This window comes from Chiloscyllium plagiosum, chromosome 3 (assembly GCF_004010195.1).
Source record: "Chiloscyllium plagiosum isolate BGI_BamShark_2017 chromosome 3, ASM401019v2, whole genome shotgun sequence".
Taxonomy (NCBI): domain Eukaryota; kingdom Metazoa; phylum Chordata; class Chondrichthyes; order Orectolobiformes; family Hemiscylliidae; genus Chiloscyllium; species Chiloscyllium plagiosum.
The window spans coordinates 10,903,164-10,923,552 of record NC_057712.1 but is presented as its reverse complement, the minus strand read 5'-3'; the positions used below and the strand labels follow the sequence as shown (position 1 = coordinate 10,923,552).

At 42.1% G+C, this 20,389-nt stretch overlaps 1 protein-coding gene across 1 annotated transcript in view; it reads right to left on the bottom strand.

The window, feature by feature from the left end:
• Window positions 1-577: 577 nt before the first annotated feature.
• LOC122540897 (meprin A subunit alpha-like) overlaps window positions 578-20,389 on the bottom strand; it is a 42,528-nt gene continuing 22,716 nt past the window's right edge. Inside the window, exons 10-14 of the mRNA XM_043677176.1 lie at window positions 18,521-18,736; window positions 15,055-15,516; window positions 11,882-12,055; window positions 2,420-2,606; window positions 578-1,071 (exon numbers count right to left, since the gene is read on the bottom strand). Coding sequence (XP_043533111.1) covers window positions 882-1,071; window positions 2,420-2,606; window positions 11,882-12,055; window positions 15,055-15,516; window positions 18,521-18,736 — 1,229 coding nt within the window. The 3' untranslated portion in view covers window positions 578-881. The remainder of the gene's footprint in view (window positions 1,072-2,419; window positions 2,607-11,881; window positions 12,056-15,054; window positions 15,517-18,520; window positions 18,737-20,389) is intronic.

Genomic DNA, 20,389 nt, shown 5'->3' with positions numbered 1-20,389 from the left:
AATTGTCCAGAGGGTAATTAAGAGTCAACCACATTGCTGTGGGTCTGGAGTCACATGTAGGCCAGACCAGATAAGATGGCAGTTTCCTTCCCTCAAAAGGACATTAGTGAACCAGACGGTCTTTCCAACAATTGGTAATGGTTTCACAATCGTCATTAGACTCCTAATTCCAGATATTTATTGAATTCAAATTTCACCATCTGCCATGGGAGGATTCAAACCTGGCTCCCCCGAATATTATCGAGGCCTCTGAATTAATAGTCTAGCGACAATACAACCAGGCCATTGCCTCTCCATTGGTTTGAATTCTCTGTATAACAGGGGAACCAGCTAGGATTCAATTTATCCAAACATTTCATCCTTTTCAACAATTCAACCATACTTTCTCAGCCTTCTCTTTTCAAGAGATTAACAAAAAAAAGAGCCAAGGAAGTCAAATTTTCTTCAGACTGGGAATTTTGATAACAGCGAAGCAGGCGGGGATCCTACATTGTGACAGAATGGGAGTCTGAGAGTCAGAGAGCAGAAAATGCGGAGCAGGAACCCAAGAGCAATCAAATGGCTTAAGATACAGAAATGGTATGGAAACTGGAGTTTTAATTAAAAAGGCACAAATATTCAAGTACGTGCTGCAAAGAATACAGTAGTTATTTGCACAAGAGATCGATGGAGACTAGCTCTGTCTGGAAAAATAGCAGGTTCAGCCTGGTCATTCTGTATATGGATATATATGGTAATCATTTCCAGTGGAAAAGGTAGTCATGTTGGATGTGATTAAGCATAAACACAATTCAATCTTTACGGAATCATTGTAGACATGCAAATCTATGTTTCTGAAGGCAGCTCATACACAATATAAAAACGTCCCAGAGTTTTGTGACTTATGAGTCAAACAGACTTCCGATCGGATGTTTCCCATTAATGCGTGTTTTTGCAATCATGCTAATTACAGCAACGGCCAGAGCTATCACACCAGCAGTGCCTCCAATCATTATCCCAAAGAGAGAACCATGAATTTGCATTTTTTCACAGCGCTCACCAAAATATAAGCGTGTTTGAGTCGAGCCACACCTGAAATAAAATAGTAAGAAATATTACTCTCCTTTATCAAAGCTCAAACCATTTTGAGCTGTATCAAGTAAGTCTGAGAACATGGATTCAGATCATACCCAGCACAATGAAGTTCAGTGCTCATAGAGTGATAGGATGATTTAAAACAAAAGGAGGTCACTTTTGTGACATATTATCTCTCCATTTAGTAGCAGAATTTCATCCTGTGGCCTCACTCCGAACAAGCATTTTTTTGAGGTGGTGATAATTTTTTTTTGTTTGCATTGGGTTTTCCTGGTCTGAATCCCATTTGAAGTTGACAATGAAGGTGGAAAGCATTTTAAGACAAACCTCTCCTTTGTGCTCGGTCTGGAAGTGAATACCTGAGCACAGGTCCAAAGATAACTGGGGTTGGGGAAGTCACATGCCTCGGGGGGAATTTAATGCTCTCCCCTGAGGTGGGCTCAGTGGCAAGGGGCATTTCATCAGGGAGGAGGATAGCAGTTAGAAACTCTGCTGCCTTCTTGCCTTTTCCCCAATTACACCAGAGTGGGAAGGTTCTTGTCTGGACTTCATGCCCCAATGCCAACATGGGTCTGTAGTTGATGTTTAATGTTGATGCAGCTCATGCCCACTTAAGCACCTTATTGTGGTATGAACCTGACAGCAGGCAAAGATCTCCCCAAGCTGGAAGTCTGGAAAGTGCATGGCATTGGTGCTTGTGAGCTTGCGGATGTGGTGGAGGTGGAAGAGGTGACCCTCATTTAAAGGTGCTCATTGGCTAACCACGAGACTTGTCATCGCCCACCAAGAGCAAGCCTACTGCCATTGCTGCAGATCCATCCCCCATTACCCCCAATGTGCCATCTCTTGGGCCTCCATTAGGTGCAATGCCAGCTCCTTCTGGAATTCACCACTACTCAGAGCCTTGATCCTAGGGAAGGTTCTCCACTGACCAATTACATGCTTGAGGAGCTCTCCCAAAAGAAAGGGCAACTCAATGACTCTTTAGCTGGCAGAAAGTTCCCGTCACTTCCATTAAATACCTTCTCATGGAATTGCCCACGTTTATGCCATGTGCAATCTCACAGACAATTATTTAATGTGAATAAAACATGAAAATCTGCACCATCTGTAGCTATTGCCAACTCGAAAACCTGTACAAGTGCCAGGTAGTACTGGATCATGAATCAGACAAGTTTGAATCCGGACATCTACCTTTAAAATTAGCTTCAAAACAGTGAGGTTTTGAATGGCAAATGACAAAGTATTTTATAACATCATAAATGTAACTCAATAACTGGAGTGAGATAGCAGCCAATTCCCTTCCTCAGAATGTCTTCACCCGAGATCAGGAACCTTCACCTACCTGCAACTTGCTTTCCCTTTTGTCATAATGCACACTCCACCATTTAGACAATATTCAGGGTGACACAAATCTTGCAGGGGGTTCTGAGGCTCTTGGACATATTCAGCATAATCCACTGCCCGCCGATGCCTTTCAGGGGAACTTGGAGGATGAATTGGAACTTCGGAATTAATGAGTGGAGTCAGATCTTTAAAAAGAAAGCACTGAAGTTCAGTAAGTGGAACACACAGTTGATAATAGTTCTCTTTTTATATTGTACTCTACTCTCCTGAGTTGTTCTCAACTTTTATTCAACAGACACCATCTACTATCCTATTGCACCCTCCAGTGGTGTAAATCTTCAGAAAGGAGCCTGAATAGTGAAAGTCAAAATGTTGTGTGCCAATAACGTGCATTATTTTATCCTGTTATTTTATCCATCAACATCCCGGAAGTTAAGAATATTATTAAATTGGAAAGGGTGCAGAAGGAGTTTACTACAATGTTGCTTGGACTAGAGGGTTTGAGTTATAAGGAGACACTGGATAGACTGGGACTTTTTTCACCAGATCATAAGAGATCGAGGGTAACCTTAGAGATTTATAAAATCATGAGAGTATAGATATCGTGGATAACAAAGATCTTTTTCCTCGAGTAGAGGAGTTCAAAACTAGTGGGCATAATTTTAAGGTGAGAGGAGTAAGATTTAAAAGGGACCTGAGGTGCAACCTTTTATCACACAGGTGGCACGTCTGTAGAAGAACTGCCAGGGGTAGATGCAGGTACAGATACAACATTTAAAAGATATTTGGATAGCTACATGAATTGGAAAGCTTTTGAGGAATATGGGCCAAATGCAGGCGAATGGGACTAGTTTAGCTTGGGAAGCGTGGTTGGCATGGATGAGTGGGACCTAAGGGTCTGTTTCTCTGTTGTAGGACTCTATCTCTGACTCTGTATAAATGTCGTACTGCAAAAGCAGTTCAAAACTGTTAACTGTGCGATGAGTAACTCAGCTTATTGAACTCACCTGTGGACTAAACAGGAATGTGGTGGTGGCAGGGGACAATATAGTGCGAGTGACTGACACTGATTTGTGCAGTATAGAGCAAGTCTAGACAGCTGTGTTATCTGCCCAGCACTACAGATTGGAATTTCTGCTCTGGGCTGGAAAAGGACTTGGAATGAGAGGGGTAGATCCAGTGGTTGTGATCCATGTCAATACCAACAAACTACCGAGGAGTTCTGTTTAGGCACCATGAGAAGTTTGGTGCTAAGTTGTAAAGCAGAACCTCAAAGGTTAATAATATCTGGATTATTACCTTAGTCACATACAAATTGGCAAAGGGTAAGTAAAATTAGAGAAATTAATGCACCTTCTGGTGTAAGAGAAGTGCATTTCATTTTGAGGGACACTGGCACCAGTACGAGAGAATATGGACTGTGTGTACCCAAACTGTGCTGAGACCGTTGTTCTAGCAAGCCAGATATCAATGAAGCGAAGAGGGATTTAAACTAAACAATGTAGATGGAAGGATCTTGGGAAAGTGCAACAAATCAGGTGCAACTCTACCAAGGGATGGAGTTGAGGCAGCAGAACAAAGTAGTAATGTGGGGGATGAAAGTCAGAGAATGGCAGGAGGGGTCAGAGAGAAAAGAACCTAAGGACACCCCAAAGGTCAAGACAAAAGGCTCTGTATCTGAACGTGTGGCATCCACAACACGGTAAATTAATTGATAGCACACACCGAAGTAAATAATTATGATCTGACATATATTACAGACACAGGTTGGCAACGATTGTGTCTTGGATATTGAGGGGTATCTGACATGCAAAAAAAAAATGAAGCAGTAAAGATTGAGGGATAGCACTGGTAATCAAAGATGGCATTGGTATAAAATGAAGATCTCAATTCAGGAGATCAGGATGTCGAATTAGTTTTGATGAAGGTAAGAAATACTAGAGAAGAAGTCAGTAGTGAAAATGATAGCAATAGTAACCACAACACAGGAAAAAATCTACAAGAAGACAGGATGTCGAATTAGTTTTGATGAAGGTAAGAAATACTAGAGAAGAAGTCAGTAGTGAAAATGATTCCTGAAGAAGGGCATGTGCCCGAAACGTCGAATCTTCTGTTCCCTAGATGCTGCCTGACCTGCTGTGCTGTTCCAGCAATAAAGTTTCAGCTTTGATCTCCAGCGTCTGCAGACCTCACTTTCTCCTCAGTGAAAATGATAGCAATAGTAACCACAACACAGGAAAAAATCTACAAGAAGAAATATTGTGTACTTTGAATAATGGGAAGGCAATGATCAGGTGCTATCTTAATCTACTGGAAAATCAGAATGACAATAGAAGCCTGGATGGAGGATTCACAGAATGATGTTGAGATAGTTTCGTGGAACAGCACTTTCTGGAACCATCCAGAAGGCAAATTAAACTAGACTTGATATTGTCTAGTGAGATGGAATTAAGTAATGACTTCAGAGTAATTGGACACTTAGACAGCAGTAACCACAAATGACTAAAATTTACATGCAGTTTGAAATTGAGGAGTTTGGTCTAAGGCTAATATTTTAAACTTAAATAAGGGCAACCATGCAGTCATGAAAGTTCAGGCTAAATTAAATGAACAATGATGCTAAGCTAGAAATTAAATCATTAGAGAAGCAAAGATAAACATTTCAGCAGATATTTCAGGATCAGAATCAGTATATTCCTTCAGTTAAGGAAACTTAGAATGGGAAACTTACTCCCTTAACTAAAGGAGTTAAGGGAAGATTCAAGTTTAAGCAAAAAGCATGCAATAGTGTAAAGATGCATGCAGGGCAGAAGATTATAAAATGTAAAGAACAACAGAGAATGACAAAAGTGTGAATCAGGAGAAGTAAATTAGAACTTCAGAGAAAGCTTGCTAGAAATGTAAAAACAAATGCCAAAAGATTTTACAGATATTTTAAATTGGAAACCTTAATTAAATTGAGCATTGATCAAATAGAATGTGAGAATGAGGAGTTAATAGCAGATGACAAAAAAAACATGGATAAAAGGAATAAATATTTTACTTCTGCCTTCACTAACAAGAGTTTTAAAAAATCCAGCAATAGCTACACATCAGAAGTGGAAAGAAGAGAAGAATTTGATGAAATAATAATGAGTAGGGGAGCAGTACTGAGCAAACATACAGAGCTGCAGACCGACAACACCCAGGTCATCCTAATCTCTTATAAGAAATGGCTAATAAGATGGAAAATGTATTGATATTAATTTTCCAAAATCCCTTAAATTCTGGAAAGGGTCCGTCATATTGGAACACAACAATAATAACCTCATCATTCTAAAACTAAAGTAGGCAGGCAACAGGAAACTATAGGTCAGTTATCTTTACATCTGTCATGGGGAAAATGTTAGAATTAATTAAGGAGCTTAAAGTGGGCACTTGGAATGTTCAAAGTAACGGGCAAGAGTCATCATGGATTTGTGAAAGGAATATATTATTTAAACTACTAAATGGATTTTTTTTCAAGGAGTAACATGCACTATGGATGAAGGGGGTACATGGTAATGTTCTGTACTTGGATTTTCTGAAGGAATTTCACAAGGTGCCACATAAAAGATTATTGCACAAAGTAGAAGCACATGGTAGAGCAGGTAACTTACTGGCCTGGATACAAGAATGAGCAGCTGCAGGAAACAGAGTATGCATGAAGAGTCCTTTTTCTGATGGCAGGAGTATGATCCCACAGATGCTGTGCTGGGGGCCTTAGATTTTCACTATATAATATATTCTGGTTTCCCTGCTCTCGGAAAGATGTTGCAAAACTTGAAAGGGTTCAGAAAAGATTTATAAGGATGGTGCTAGGATTGGAGGGTTTGAGCTATAGGGAGAGGTTAAAGAGAGTAGGTCTAATTTCCCAGGAATGTTGAAGGCTAATGGGTGACCTTATTGTGGTTTATAAAATCATGGGGGGCATGGATAGGATAAATAAGACATTTTCCCAGGTTGGGAGAGTCCAGAACTAGAGGGCATAGGCTTAGGGTGAGAGGGGAAAAATTTAAAAGGGACCTAAGGGACATTGTTTTCAGGCAGAGGGTGGTGTGTGTATGGAATGAGCTGCCAGAGGAAGTGGTGGAGGCTGATACAATTACAACATTTAAAAGGCATCTGGATGGATATATGAATGTGAAGGGTTTAGAGGGATATGGGCTAAGTGCTGGCACATGGGACTAGATTTGGTTAGGATATTTGTTTGGCATGGCATGTTTGACTGAAGGGTCTGTTTCCGTTCTCTTCATCTCTATAAATGTAGCAAAGTGAGAAATTGTTCACGTTGACAGGAAGAATGAAAAAGCAGAATGTTAAGGGAACAAATGTAGAATTCGAGGAAAGATCTAGGTGTTGCAATGTCTAAGTTTTATGACAATGTCAGTTTACAGATATAGGTTCACTCTCACCACCACTGACATTCAGTAGCAGCAGTGTGAACTATATACAAGATGCACTGCAGAAATTCATCAAAGATCCTTAGACAGCACCTTCCTAACCCATGACCACTTCCAACTAGAAGGACAAGAGCTACAGATGTATGAGAACACCATCAACTGCACATTCCCTTCCAAGCCACTCAACATCTGACTTGGAAATATATCGCCATTCTGTCAGTGTCACTGGGTCAAAATCTTTTAGCTTTGCTCATTACATTCTCTGTCACCCTCTCTCCCCTTCCCCCATCCCAGTGGAGCTGTTCTTTCTGGTTTGGCACGACCCTTTCTCTCTCACTACTCTAAAGCTTCCCGGCAACTCTCCCTCCACACCCCCACCCCCAATATAGCACAAATGCTGTCCCCTCCACACTTCAACTCTGATGAAGAGTCATCCAGACTCAAAACATTAGCTTGCTATCTCTCCATGAATGTTACCTGACCCACTGAGATCTCCAGCATTTATTGTTTTCAATGTTTCATCTTGTGGGTGACCCTAGAACTAGGGAGCACCATTTAAAAAATGAGAGATTGCACTTTTTGAACAGAGATGAAGAGAGCGTTGCAACAGAAGTTGCAAGACTGAAATTTGGCCTCTCAGGGTAGTAGAGGTGGGATTATTGAATACTTTTGAGGCCCTGCCCCTGCTCCCAATTTGAATGTTTGTACGCACTTACTGAACTCCTTGTGACTCTGCATTTAGGCCATTGGACTAGATCCTTAGCGGTTATTTGGACACTACGTGTTCCCATAGCCTTTGACCACATCCCGTGAAGACCTCCTTTCTCCCATGAATATATAAGGCTATTCTTCCTTCCACATTCTGCACTATTCTCTGCAATGCAGCATCTGAAACATGTGGAGCCTCTTCTGTCCCATCTCACAGTTTCTGAGAATAGATTCACTTCCTATATAATTCTCAGCTCTTCCTCTAACCTCTATATGCTCTGTGTTAAGAGCTACACAAGAAGTTTAACTGGTGAGCAAGAAATTACAGCTCTGTAACCCCAGTTATGTGCGCAACTAATGAACTATCTGATGATTGCTGGTTGAACACAGAAATCATTAAATACACAAAGTGCAAAGTTGCCATGCTGTGCCAACTTTTAACAGTTATTCAATTTAAACCCTACAATTCCTCTCTTATCTCCCAGATTTCCTCCCTATCTCTCCTGAAAATGCTGACTTTTTGGTGGAATGTATCTCCATGGGCAATGATTCAGTGCCCTCACTGATGGCTGTTATACATTTTAGAATTCCATAGTTAAAGATTATGTGGACTTTGTGAGTAATCAAGTTAATAAATTAACAGATTGGACATTTTATAGTTACTCTGTAGTTAACCAATTCTTTTTTGCGCAACATAGATTTTATCCTCAGCAAAACATCTCTAAGCCAATACTTATCAGTGAGAAGACAGTATGGAGTAAATTACTTTAAAGAGAATTTAAGAAGCTTCTACATCAAAGCAAGGAACAATACTAAGAATCATACAACCTCAGAATGTTACTGTACAGAAGGAGGCTATTCGACCCATCATGTCTGTACTGGTTTCCAAAATAGTTACCCAGCCAGTCCCATTCGCCAGCCCTGTCTCCACAGCCCTCGAACTTCATCACTTTCAAATGTATATCCAGCTCACTTTTGAATCCTCCTATGGAATCTGTCTCCACCACTCTCCCAGGCACTGCATTGCAAATCCTAACAACTCTCTGAGCAAAGAAGCTTCTCATCTCTTGCTGACAACCTTGGAATTGTGATCCCTAGTTACTGACATACTAACTAGAGAAAACAAAATATCCTTCCTTAACCTGTCAAAATTGTTCATTATTTTGAATACCTCAAGATCACCTTTTAATCTTCTCTGCTCCAATGATTAGTATCCATAGATTATAGTCATAGTCATAGAGCCATACAGCATGGAAACAGACCCTTTGATCCAACCAGTCCACACCGACCATGTTTCCGAACTAAACTAGTCCCACCTGCCTGCACATGGCCCATAGCCCTCCAAACCTTTCCTATTCATGAATTTATTCAAATGTCTTTTAAACACTGTAACTGGACCTGCACCAACCACTTTCTCTGGCAGTTCATTCCATACACATATCACTCTGTGTAGAAAAAAGTTGCCCCTCGTGTCCTTTTTTAAATCTTTCTCCCCTCACCTTAAAAATATGCCCCCGGTTTTAAACTCCCCCACCCTAGGGAAAAGATCTTTGTCATTCACCTTATCTACACCCCTTAGGATTTTATAAACCTTAACTTCCTATGCTCGAGTGAAAGAAGTTCCAGCCTATCCAACCCTCCATTCCTGGAAACATCCTGGTAAATCCTTTCTGAACTTTCTCCAGTTTAATAATATCTTTCCTATAACAGGGTACACGGTTCTCCAGAAGAGGCCTCACCAACATCCTGTACAACCTCAACATGGCGTCCCAACCCCTATACTCAATGAAGGCAAGCATGCTAAATGTCTTCTTAACCATCCTATATACATGTGACGCAAATTTCAAAGAATTATGTACCTGATCCCCCTAGGTCTCTCTGTTTAAGTCCTGCCCTTGTTTGTTTTACCAAAATGCAAAACCTCACATTTATGCAAATCAAGCTGTCTCTCTTCCAACCTAGTTTATGGCACCAGGTGCTCCCGATGTGGCCTTCTTAAATCAGGGAGACCAGACGTAAACTCAGGGCACGTTTTGCTGAGCATCTCAGCCGGGCCCATGGGAGCCATCCTGACCTCCCAGTCACCGCCCATTTTAATTCCGCTTCCCACTCCCTTTCTGACATGACCATCCTCAGCCTCCTCCATTGCCACAGCGAACCAGACCACAAATTGGAGAAACAACACCTCATCTTCCTCTTGGGCAGCCTTCAGCCCAGAGGACTCAAGATCACCTCTTAATCTTCTCTGCGCCAATGATTAGCATCCATAGAATATAGTCATAGTCATGGAGTCATACAGAATGCAGTTCTCCAATTTCGAATAACCTCCCTTCCTATACCCCGACCCCTTTTCCAGCACCTCCCTCTCCCTTCCATTCCTCTGACTCACCTTTCCTTCCAGCTACCAACCGGGTAGCTTCCCATCAACTAACCAGGTCCTATCCTCTACCTGTGCTCACCTATCCCTACCTCATCACCTCGCCCCTCTCCCCAACCTATACTCTTTATCTGCACGTCCCCATACCCTCACCCACAGTCCTGAAGAAGGGTTACACCCGAAACGCTGACCTCCACCTCCTGATGCTGCCTGCCTTGCTGCATCTTTCCAGCCTCCTGCTGGTAAAAAAAAATGAGCAGACGCAATGATGTGCAAATTATTTTTTATCAACAGATGCCGATCGGCAGGAGAGAGAAAAGGAAAATAGACTTGTGAATACTCAGTCTTCCCTCTCTTAGACTCAGGGACCAGTGCTGGTGAAAAAGCAACTTGGAAAATTACCATTCACCAAGAGATCAAGGTTATTTTCAAACTTCACTACACCTGGGGAAATAGTGCAACAACTGGGACTCAAGAACTCAAAAATAAATGTTAACCCACAGCTGCCTTTATCGTCCTGTCTGTAGACACCTTTTCAGCTCCCTTCTTTTTAAAACGTTATTATCTGTATTTCTGTATGTGCTTCATGTGATATTTTATTAGCTTTGCCAGCTAATAAATTCTATTCTCTTCCGCTCAAAAGAAAATTCTTAGAATTTGCTCTTTCTTTTTGTGATTTGGTTAACTAAGTTTAATTGAAGTGAAATAGCTATGTAACAAAAAAAAGTGATAAATGTTACTGATGATCAACTCAGGAAGGATGGTTAAGAAATGGTAAGCCAATCGAACTGACAATGCTAGACTCTAAACAGAGTAGTATCAGATTACAAGATGATCAGAGGATTAAATAAGGTGGATAATGAGAGCCTTTTTCCTTGAATGGTAATGGCTAGCACAAGGGGACATAGCTTTAAATTGAGGGGTGATAGATGTAGGACAGATTTCAGTTGTAGATTCTTTACTCAGAGAGTAATAGGGGCATGGAATGCCTTGCCTGCAACAGTAGTAGACTCGTCAACTTTAAGGGCATTTAAATGGTCATTGGATAAACATATGGATGAAAATAGATGGGCTTCAGGTCGGTTTCACTAGTCAGTGCCAAATTGAGGGCCGAAGGACCTGTGCTGCGCTGTAATGTTCTATGTTCCATCTACAGTATAACAATCCCTTAAAGCAATTCATAAATGTTTGATTCAACAGCACATTAAATCACAATATGTGGAACAAATTGAAGTGTCTGTGGTGTTCTCTTCCTAATATTACACAAATCACCCTTTGCTTAAAAGCATTTATTATTTTCTTTCATATATGTCGATATTTCAAGAGCTTTATACCAAAACAGCTGTCACTGTTAATACTGAAGAAAATACAAGCAGAAGTATAAAACATGCTGGAATATTGTGTACAGCTGTGGGCACCACAGTGTCGGAAAGATGTGAATGCATTGGAAAGTGTGCTGAATTACAAGAATGGTTACAGAGTTAAGAAACTTCAGTTATGAAGACAGATTGAAGAGTTTGGGACTGTTCTCTTTGGATTGAAGAAGGCTAAGAGGAGATTTGATAGTGATTTTTTAAATCAAGTGATGACTGGATAGAGAAAATAGGGAGAAGCTGTTCCCATTTATGGAAGGAACCAAAACAAGAGGGTGTAGATTTAAAGTCATGTGTGAAAAAAGCAAGGGTGAAATGAGGAAAGAGCTTTGTCACACAGCAAGCAGCTAAGGAGTGGAATGTGCTGCCTGGAAATGTTATGGAGGCAGGTTCAATGGAGGGAATTCAAGGGTCATGCAAGGGTATGGGGGGAAAATAGGATATTGGCACTAGATAATGATACTCAAATGAAGATGGGCTAAATGGCTGTAACAATACTGTGATCTTGTTATCTTTCTCTTGAACAGATCATGAAATCTGGAGAAAGATTCATAAGCAAAAGAAAATAAAAGTTTCTTTACCGTTAAACTCAACAAAAATAATGAGGTCGTCATTTTTTAAGAAGTTTCGACGCTGAAGCTGCTTGTGTGATATGAAAGCTGACCAACCCCAGGTAATGCTCCGGTAGCAATCACAAATAGAATCATAGGTTCCAGTGAGCGTAGGCCTGTCCCAGAAGAAGGTGTCATTTCTGTCTGTAATTAAAGTCATACAGATGCAAATTATTTCCAAACTACTTTAAATATCATAAATGACTGCAAGGCCCTGAGTATAGAAGTCTAATATGAAAATAGCAAATGTCAGATAATCCATGGTGTGATAGTTTTTAACTTGAGGTATTCACTGGATTTTCTGCAATTCAAACAAGTCAAAAATAATAGGGCAACACAGTGGCTCAGTGGTTAGCACTGCTGCCTCACAGCACTAGGGTCCCAGGTTTGATTCCAGCCTTGGGCGACTGTCTGTGTGGAGTTTGCACATTCTCCCCATGTTTGTGTGGGTTTCCTCCCACAATCCAAAGATGTGCAGGTCAGGTGAATTGACCATGCTAAATTGCCCATAGTGTTAGGTGCATTAGTCAGAGGGGAGTGGGTTACACTTCAGAGGGTTGGTGTGAACTGGTTGAGCTAAAGGGCCTGTTTCTACACTGTAGAGAATCTAATCTAAAAGTAAAGCATTAGATTGAGAAATAACTGGAATCTTACACTATTATTGCTTAAACAATGACAAAGAACACATAGTGACAGGCAGATTCACATATGATTTTGGTGATCTTTTCTTCACAACCCATCAAAAACTGTGGATGTAATTAGTAACATTTTTCTTGTAATGAAAAGGGTAGCAGAGAATATCATGCAGATAACATTTTATTCAATTCAGCATCATCCACAGGGTGCAACAACATATTATTAAAATGTCACTAAAAGTATATTATTACCTCATCAACAAAATAATCAGTTTTCCTCAGCAAATTACATAAGGTTTGTTGATCAATGTGAAACACGTGTTATTTTTCTACATCAAATAGCTAATAAACATTTGGAAGATTTCTCTGGGACCATATGTTCATAAGAATTTTGGGGGACAGGAAAAGATCATTAAATCCATGGGTCAGCTGATCAACATGGGACCAACCATCAGACATTTCTGATAATCAAATGGCCAACAATTGAATGATATTCAAGTTCACACTGCTTTTGAAGAGTCATTGAGCACAGACATATATAGCACAGAAACAGTCTAACTCATCCATGCTGACCACATATCCTAAATTAATCTAGTCACGTTTGCCAGCATTTGGCCCACATCTCTCTAAACCCTTCCCATTCATGTACCCATCCAGATTCCTTTCAAGTATTGCAATTGTACCAGCCTCCACCAGCTTCCTCTGGCAGCTCATTCCAAACAAGCACCACCCTCTACAAGAAAAGTCCTGGATGAAAAGTTGCAGTTGGCTCAGCAGGTATTTCTGAACATTTGTGACTGGTGCACAGCCTTTCACCAAGGCACTGCAACCTTGAAACATCAAGCCTTAAAAGGTCTGATATTCCAATGCTGACTGTTGTTAAACAATATGCAAAAGCAAGCATTTTCTTGCTTCATGAATTATGTGATGAGCCTGACCTCATGCAAGGGACTAGTTTAACTGTTAACATTCCCCAACAACCTGTCAGTATCCTGTGGGTGTCATCTGGTCCACATGAGAGTGTGTTTTAGCAAGTGAAGTCATGGTTCAAATGACACCAATAAGAGCTTAAGCTTCTTTCACAGTCATGTAATTCCTCTTACAGAGGAATGCTCCAATAATGCCATTCTAGACACTGACATATGCGTAAAATTCTCCAAAGAATTAAATGATAACCATTAGCACAATCAGGAATGCTAGAAGCAGAAAAATGGTGTGGTGCTATGCCTCCTCACCATATTTTTGTGATTTTGCTGAAGCCATTTTAATGCTGTTCTGACCTGTAAGTCCAATGAAAGAAGTTCAACCACAGAGTTCCGCAAAAGATGAGAACTTACCAGGGATGCAAAGACACATTCAAAAGTTTTAGAGAGGAAAGGGAGCTTGGAAATGCAGCAGCATTTTGAAAGTGGAGAGTAATCAAAAGTGTTCCGTAGAGGAGGTGGATGATAATATTAGATTTGAACAAGGGAAGGATAACACCTGAAGAGAGTGTAAGAGCAATTTATAGAAGTTGCTGGAATCTGTACTGAAAACAAAAAATGTTGGAAATTACAGTGGCTCAAGCAGCATCCAGTGGAGAGAGAGCAAGCTAACATTTCGACTCGAGATGACTTCATCAGAGCTGACGCAAAGTGTGGTGGGGGCAGCATTTATGTTATGGGGGGTGGAATACTGAGGGAGAAAGGGTATGATAATACAGATTAAGTGATTGGAATGTGAGAATGGCAGAGCAATGTCGAGTCTAACTGCCAAACTGGAAAGAAAAGACAGTCCCGCTGGAGATGGGGGAGCGGAGAGAGGCCTGAAGAAGGGCTCATGCCCAGAACGTCGATTCTCCTGCTCCTTGGATGCTGCCTGATCTGCTGCGCTTTTCCAGCAACACATTTTCAGCTCTGATCTCCAGCATCTGCAGTCCTCACTTTCTCCCTGAGCGGAGAGAGGACATGGTGAGAGAGAATGCAACAAGTAAAGCTAAAAAAAGGGAAGAAATGGGAGTAAGTTCACCATCTGAAGGCGTTGAACTCAATATTGAAGAGAGTGACTTGATAAGTACCACATCATTTAACAGGCTGTCCAGGAATGGAGGTTAGATGATCAACAGCTTGCTTTTAATTGGTTTGTGGGATCAGGAGGTCGTTGCATGGATAGATGAGTTCCAAGTGGGCATTAGGAGACTGGGGAAGTAAACTAGAGAAGGATCCAAGCTCAGGACCATAGCAAGAAGCTATGTAGCTTTCTGTGAAACTGTTTAATGTTTCACAATCGGTTTAACGCATTTAACACAAAATATATTGGATCGTTGGGGCTTATGCCCGAAATGTCGACTCTCCTGCTCCTCGGATGTTGCCTGACCTGCGGTGCTTTTTCATCTCTACACATTTCGAACTCTAGAAATGGATCACGTTAATTGAGAAGAAAAGCTTATTCAGCCCAAGAAGCCTAATGTCCGAACCTTGCAGCATTGTACTGGAGTTTCTTTGGAGATACGTAATTGCATTTTCTCACCTGTTATTACTTGGCTTCCGTTTGTGGTGAAGCTTCTACTGGATGACATTCTAAGTTTTACATCAGGATCTTGGTCCATGACTGTGACCATGGCTTGCCTGTTCCCAGCTGGCCACTCGAGGATGCCATCATTTTCACCACTGCACAGTTGGAAAAACAACCCCATGTAGTTTTCATAACGTGAGTGAGGATGTAAAATGAGGCCATAGCCGTAACCCTCTGTGTTGTAAAACCGTGGGCTTTTTAAAGTATCATTAACTCCCGTGTTTTGAAGAATGGCAGAGAAGTTCTTTATGTGCCAGACAGCTTGAGGGCAACGGGTCTCAGTAAGAGTGATGTCATCCAGGAAAATACCACCTGCAGAATTGGTGGTATCACCAATTATACCTTGAAAGAGATATCGGAACTTGACCTTTGCATGAAGAGTCACATGGGCAATGTTCCAGGCATGGCTGCCATCAGCTAAAGAAAAGCAAACAGTGTGGTTTAGTGAAAAAAGTTTAGATATTTGCCATAAATACAACATATTTCTCTTTACACCCTGATAGTCCGAATTACAGATTAGAAGTTTAGTAATACTGATTCCATGGACTTCTAAGCGATTTGTAGTTTTGCGTGAGGAAAATATTCATAGAAGACATTATATGTATGCATTTGAATATGGTAAATAAATTTGTAATTTGAAGGCTCTCCGACTCTTGAACATAGAGTCATACAGCATGGAAACAGACCCTCAAGTCCAAATAATCCACACCGATCGTATTTCCAAACTAAACTAGTCCTACTTGCCTGCATTTAGACCATATCCGTCCAAACATTTCCTATTCATGTACTTATCCAAATGTTTTTTAAATGTTGTAACTGTACCCAAATTCACCATTTCCTCAAGCAGTTCATTCCACACACAAGCCACTCTTTGTGTAAAAATGTTGCCCCTCATGTCCATTTTAAAACTTTCTCCTCTCACTTAAAAATATGCCCCATAGTTGTAAACTCGTCCAGCCTACAGAAAAGACCTTACTATTCACCTTAACTATGAACAACAAAATATAAAAGTAGTGGATGAGATCTGGGAGAAAACGCCTGGCGAGTCTTAGCTCCTATAGAGTCAAAGAGATGTACAGGACAGAAACAGACACTTTGGTGCAACTCATCCATGCCCACCAGATATCCTAACTAAATCTAGTCGCATTTCCCAGCACTTGGCCCATATCCCACTAAATCCTTCCTATTCATCCACTCATCTAGATCCCTTTCAAATGTTGTAATTGTACCAGTCTCCACCACTTCCTCTGGCAGCTTATTCCATGCATACACCACCCTCTGTGTGAAAACGTTGCCCCTTAGGTTCCGTCTAAATTTTTCCCATTTCACCTTAAAGATATGCCCTCTAGTTCTGGACTCCCCACCCCAGGGAAAAGACCTTGTCTATTTACCTTATCCATGCCCCTCATGATTTTATAAACCTCTGTCGGGTCACCCCTCAGCCTCCCAACACTCCAGAGAAAGGAGCCCTAGCCTGTTCAGCCTCTCCCTATAGCTCAAATCCTCCAACACTAGCAACATCCCTGCAAATCTTTTCTGAACTCTTTCACGTTTCACAACATCCTTTCAATTGGAGGGAGACCAGAATTGCACACAATATTCCAAAAGTGGCCTTACCAATGTCCTGTGCAGCCGCAACATGACTTCCCAACTCCTTTACTCACTGCTCTGACCAAAAAGCGAAAGCGTAGCAAACGCCTTCTTCGCTATCCTATCTATCTGCAACTCCATTTTCAAAGAATTATGAACCTGCACTCCAAGGTATCTTTGTTCAGCAACATGCCCCAGAATCTTACCATTAATTGTATAAGTCCTGCCCTGATTTGCTTTTCCAAACTGCAGCACCTCATATTTATCTAAATTAAACTCTATCTGCCACTCTTCAGTCCATTGGCCCATTGATCAAGATCCCATTGTAATCTGAGGTGACCTTAGTCGCCCTCCACTACACCTCCAATTTTGGTGTCACCTGAAAACTTACTAATGATACCTCTTATGTTCACATCCAAATCATTTATATAAATGACACAAAACAGTGGACCCAGCACCGATCCTTATGGCATTCCATTGGTCACAGGCCTCCAGTCTGAAAGGCAACTCTTCACCACCACCCTCTGTCTTCTACCTTTGAGCCAGTTCTGTATCTAAATGGTTAGTTCTTCCTGTATTCCATGAGATCTAACCTTGCTAACCAGTCTACCACGAGGAACCTTGTCAATCGTCTTACTGAACTCCTTGAATGTCCACTGCTGTGCCCTCATCAATCCCCTTTGTTACTTCTTCAAACACCTCAATCAAGTTCATGAGATGTGATTTCCCACACATAAAGCCATGATGACTATCCCTAATCAGTCCGTGCCTTTCCAAATATGTGTAAATCTTGTCCCTCAGGATTCCCTTCAACAACTTGCCCATCACCAATGTCAGCTCAGTTATTAGCTTTTATGTTTGCTGACTGTTCAGGGAATGTCATTGGAAAACCAGTGATTGTGTATTTGGATTTTAGCCTTGCATAAATTGCATGCCTGCTTTTAACCTTTTCTTAACCAAACAGTGTGAATTGTATATCTATTTTAACTCGACTGATAAAGTTGGTGGTTAGTTGATACAGATTTGACTCTTATCCTCATTGAGCTGAGCCAATAACTGTTGCTGAGGGTGGTAAACGGGCAACAGAATAAATGAGCAGTCCTGAAATGTTGTCTGGTCCAATGTATTAGCTGGGTGGCTGACCCTATACACAAACTGGCCTGGTTGCAATGTTACAATCAAAGCTGCTGGTGTGCTCCAAAGTGAAACATTGAAATGTAAATGCATTGTGAATGTTCCACAATGAAGTAGGGAGGCTGGCATGTGTTGATTCTGGATTAGTGGTGCTGGAAGAGCACAGCAGTTCAGGCAGCATCCATGGAGCTTCGAAATTGACGTTTCGGGCAAAACCCCTTCATCCGGAAGAGCTTTTGCCCGAAACGTCGATTTCGAAGCTCCATGGATGCTGCCTGAACTGCTGTGCTCTTCCAGCACCACTAATCCAGAATCTGGTTTCCAGCATCTGCAGTCATTGTTTTTACCTGGCATTTGTTGACTCTAGTGTCCATAGCTAGGGGGTATTTACAGCCACTGCCAATGGAAAGTGTCCTGAGACTGTGGTGTGAGGAGATTTGGTAGAAGTTTGACAAGTTAGAGTGGCTCAATACTCGCTCTGACTTTCAGGTCAGGAATTCATCACATCAAGTTTCTATATAGCGAGTGGTAGAATAGGAATGCGCAGATTAATGAGGTGAGATTAGATAGTAATGAGGGTGATATTGAGTAATAATTCCCAGTCATAGATCTCTCACCACTCACTACTGAGAACTTCCTCTCACTGTCCGGTCCTTTGTTAAAAAAATGAACTCTCAAAATATTCAAAGACTCATACCTTGAAAGGTCTTAATTTTAACTAGTTTTCGAACAGTTCCAGTTCCATCATCTATTTTCATCCATATGACAAGTTTATCCTTCAGACTTCCTGTCATTTTATAGAAGAACTGAAGGCACTGCTCAGTCCTTTTGGGATAAAGGATTCGGGATTCCAGAAGAGCGGTTTGACCAATCTTGCCACTTTGCACGTCAAAGTACATGAAGTATCCAGAATCTAAAACACAAAGGGTTAGTTAGCAACAGAAGAAAACTGAATCATTCTTCAGTAAAATATCTGATTTAGGGCTTTATAGCTAAGAAAACTTAAGTTGTGACAATTGTCATAGATAAGGTTGGGGGGAGGTTAAGTTGGGTTGCAATATCCGGTCAGCATGGATGGGTTGGACTGAAGGTTCTGTTTCTGTGCATCTCTGTGACTCTATGATTCTTCTACGCCAGGGAAAATCACCAAGAAGAAATACCCCAACAGAATTGACACGTTAGCCGACAAAAAAATAATTCCCTGCCTAAAGTCTGAATATTGTGCGAAATATGACTCCAACCTGTGATGATGCTACTCCTTTAACAAGGGAATCTTGTCCTTGATTTTGTTTTCAGGGGGGTCAGAAAAACACAGGTTTCAAGTCAGGGCTTGGATGGGTTTTAGGGCCAGTTTATTTATAGCTAACAGATACTGCCTCTGGAGAAAGGCTTTCAAAAAAAACACTCTTACAATAAAAGGTGAGTGGCCAGTTCTCCCAGTTCAGCTTTTCTCTGGTTTGATTGTTTTCTTGGCAGTGTGGCTAGTCGCTGAAAGCAGTCAGGCAGTTGTGAAGCTGCTGGACCCAAAGAAGCAGGTCCATGCTGACCCTCTCTCTCTCTGACTTCTCTACTGACTTCTCTACTGACTTCTCACCTTCATTCCCCTATGCTCCCGGATTGATGAATTCAACACGCGGCGTGACATCGAACAATTCTTCCGCCGCCTTCGCCTCCGTGCCTACTTCTTTAACCAAGACTCCCGCCCACCCTCTGACGACCCCTTCTCCCGCCTCCAACACACCCCATCCACCTGGACACCCCGTGCTGGCCTCCTACCTGCCCTCGACCTCTTCATAGCCAACTGCCGCCGCGATATTAACCGCCACCTGAACTCCCCCACCCCTCTCACCCATTCCAACCTCTCACCCTCGGAACGAGCAGCCCTCCACTCATTCCGTTGCAACCCCAACCTCACTATCAAACCAGCAGACAAGGGAGGCGCGGTAGTAGTTTGGCGCACCGACCTCTACACCGCTGAGGCCAAACGCCAGCTCGCAGATACCTCCTCCTACTGCCCCCTTGACCATGACCCCACCCCCCACCACCAAACCATCATCTCCCAGACCGTCCATAACCTCACCACCTCGGGGGATCTCCCATCCACCGCCTCCAACCTCATAGTCCCACAACCCCGCACCGCCCGTTTCTACCTCCTGCCCAAAATCCACAAACCTGACTGCCCCGGCCGACCCATTGTCTCCGCCTGCTCCTACCCCACCGAACTCATCTCTGCGTACCTTGACACCGTCCTGTCCCCCTTAGTCCAAGAACTCCCCACCTACGTTCGGGACACCACCCATGCCCTCCACCTGCGCCATGATTTTCGCTTCCCCGGTCCCCAACGCCTTATTTTCACCAGGGACACCCAGTCCCTGTACACCTCCATCCCCCATCACGAAGGACTCAAAGCACTCCGCTTCTTCCTTTCCCGCCGTACCAACCAGTACCCTTCCACTGACACCCTCCTTCGACTGACTGAACTGGTCCTCACCCTGAACAACTTCTCCTTCCAATCCTCCCACTTCCTCCAAACGAAAGGAGTAGCCATGGGCACCCGCATAGGCCC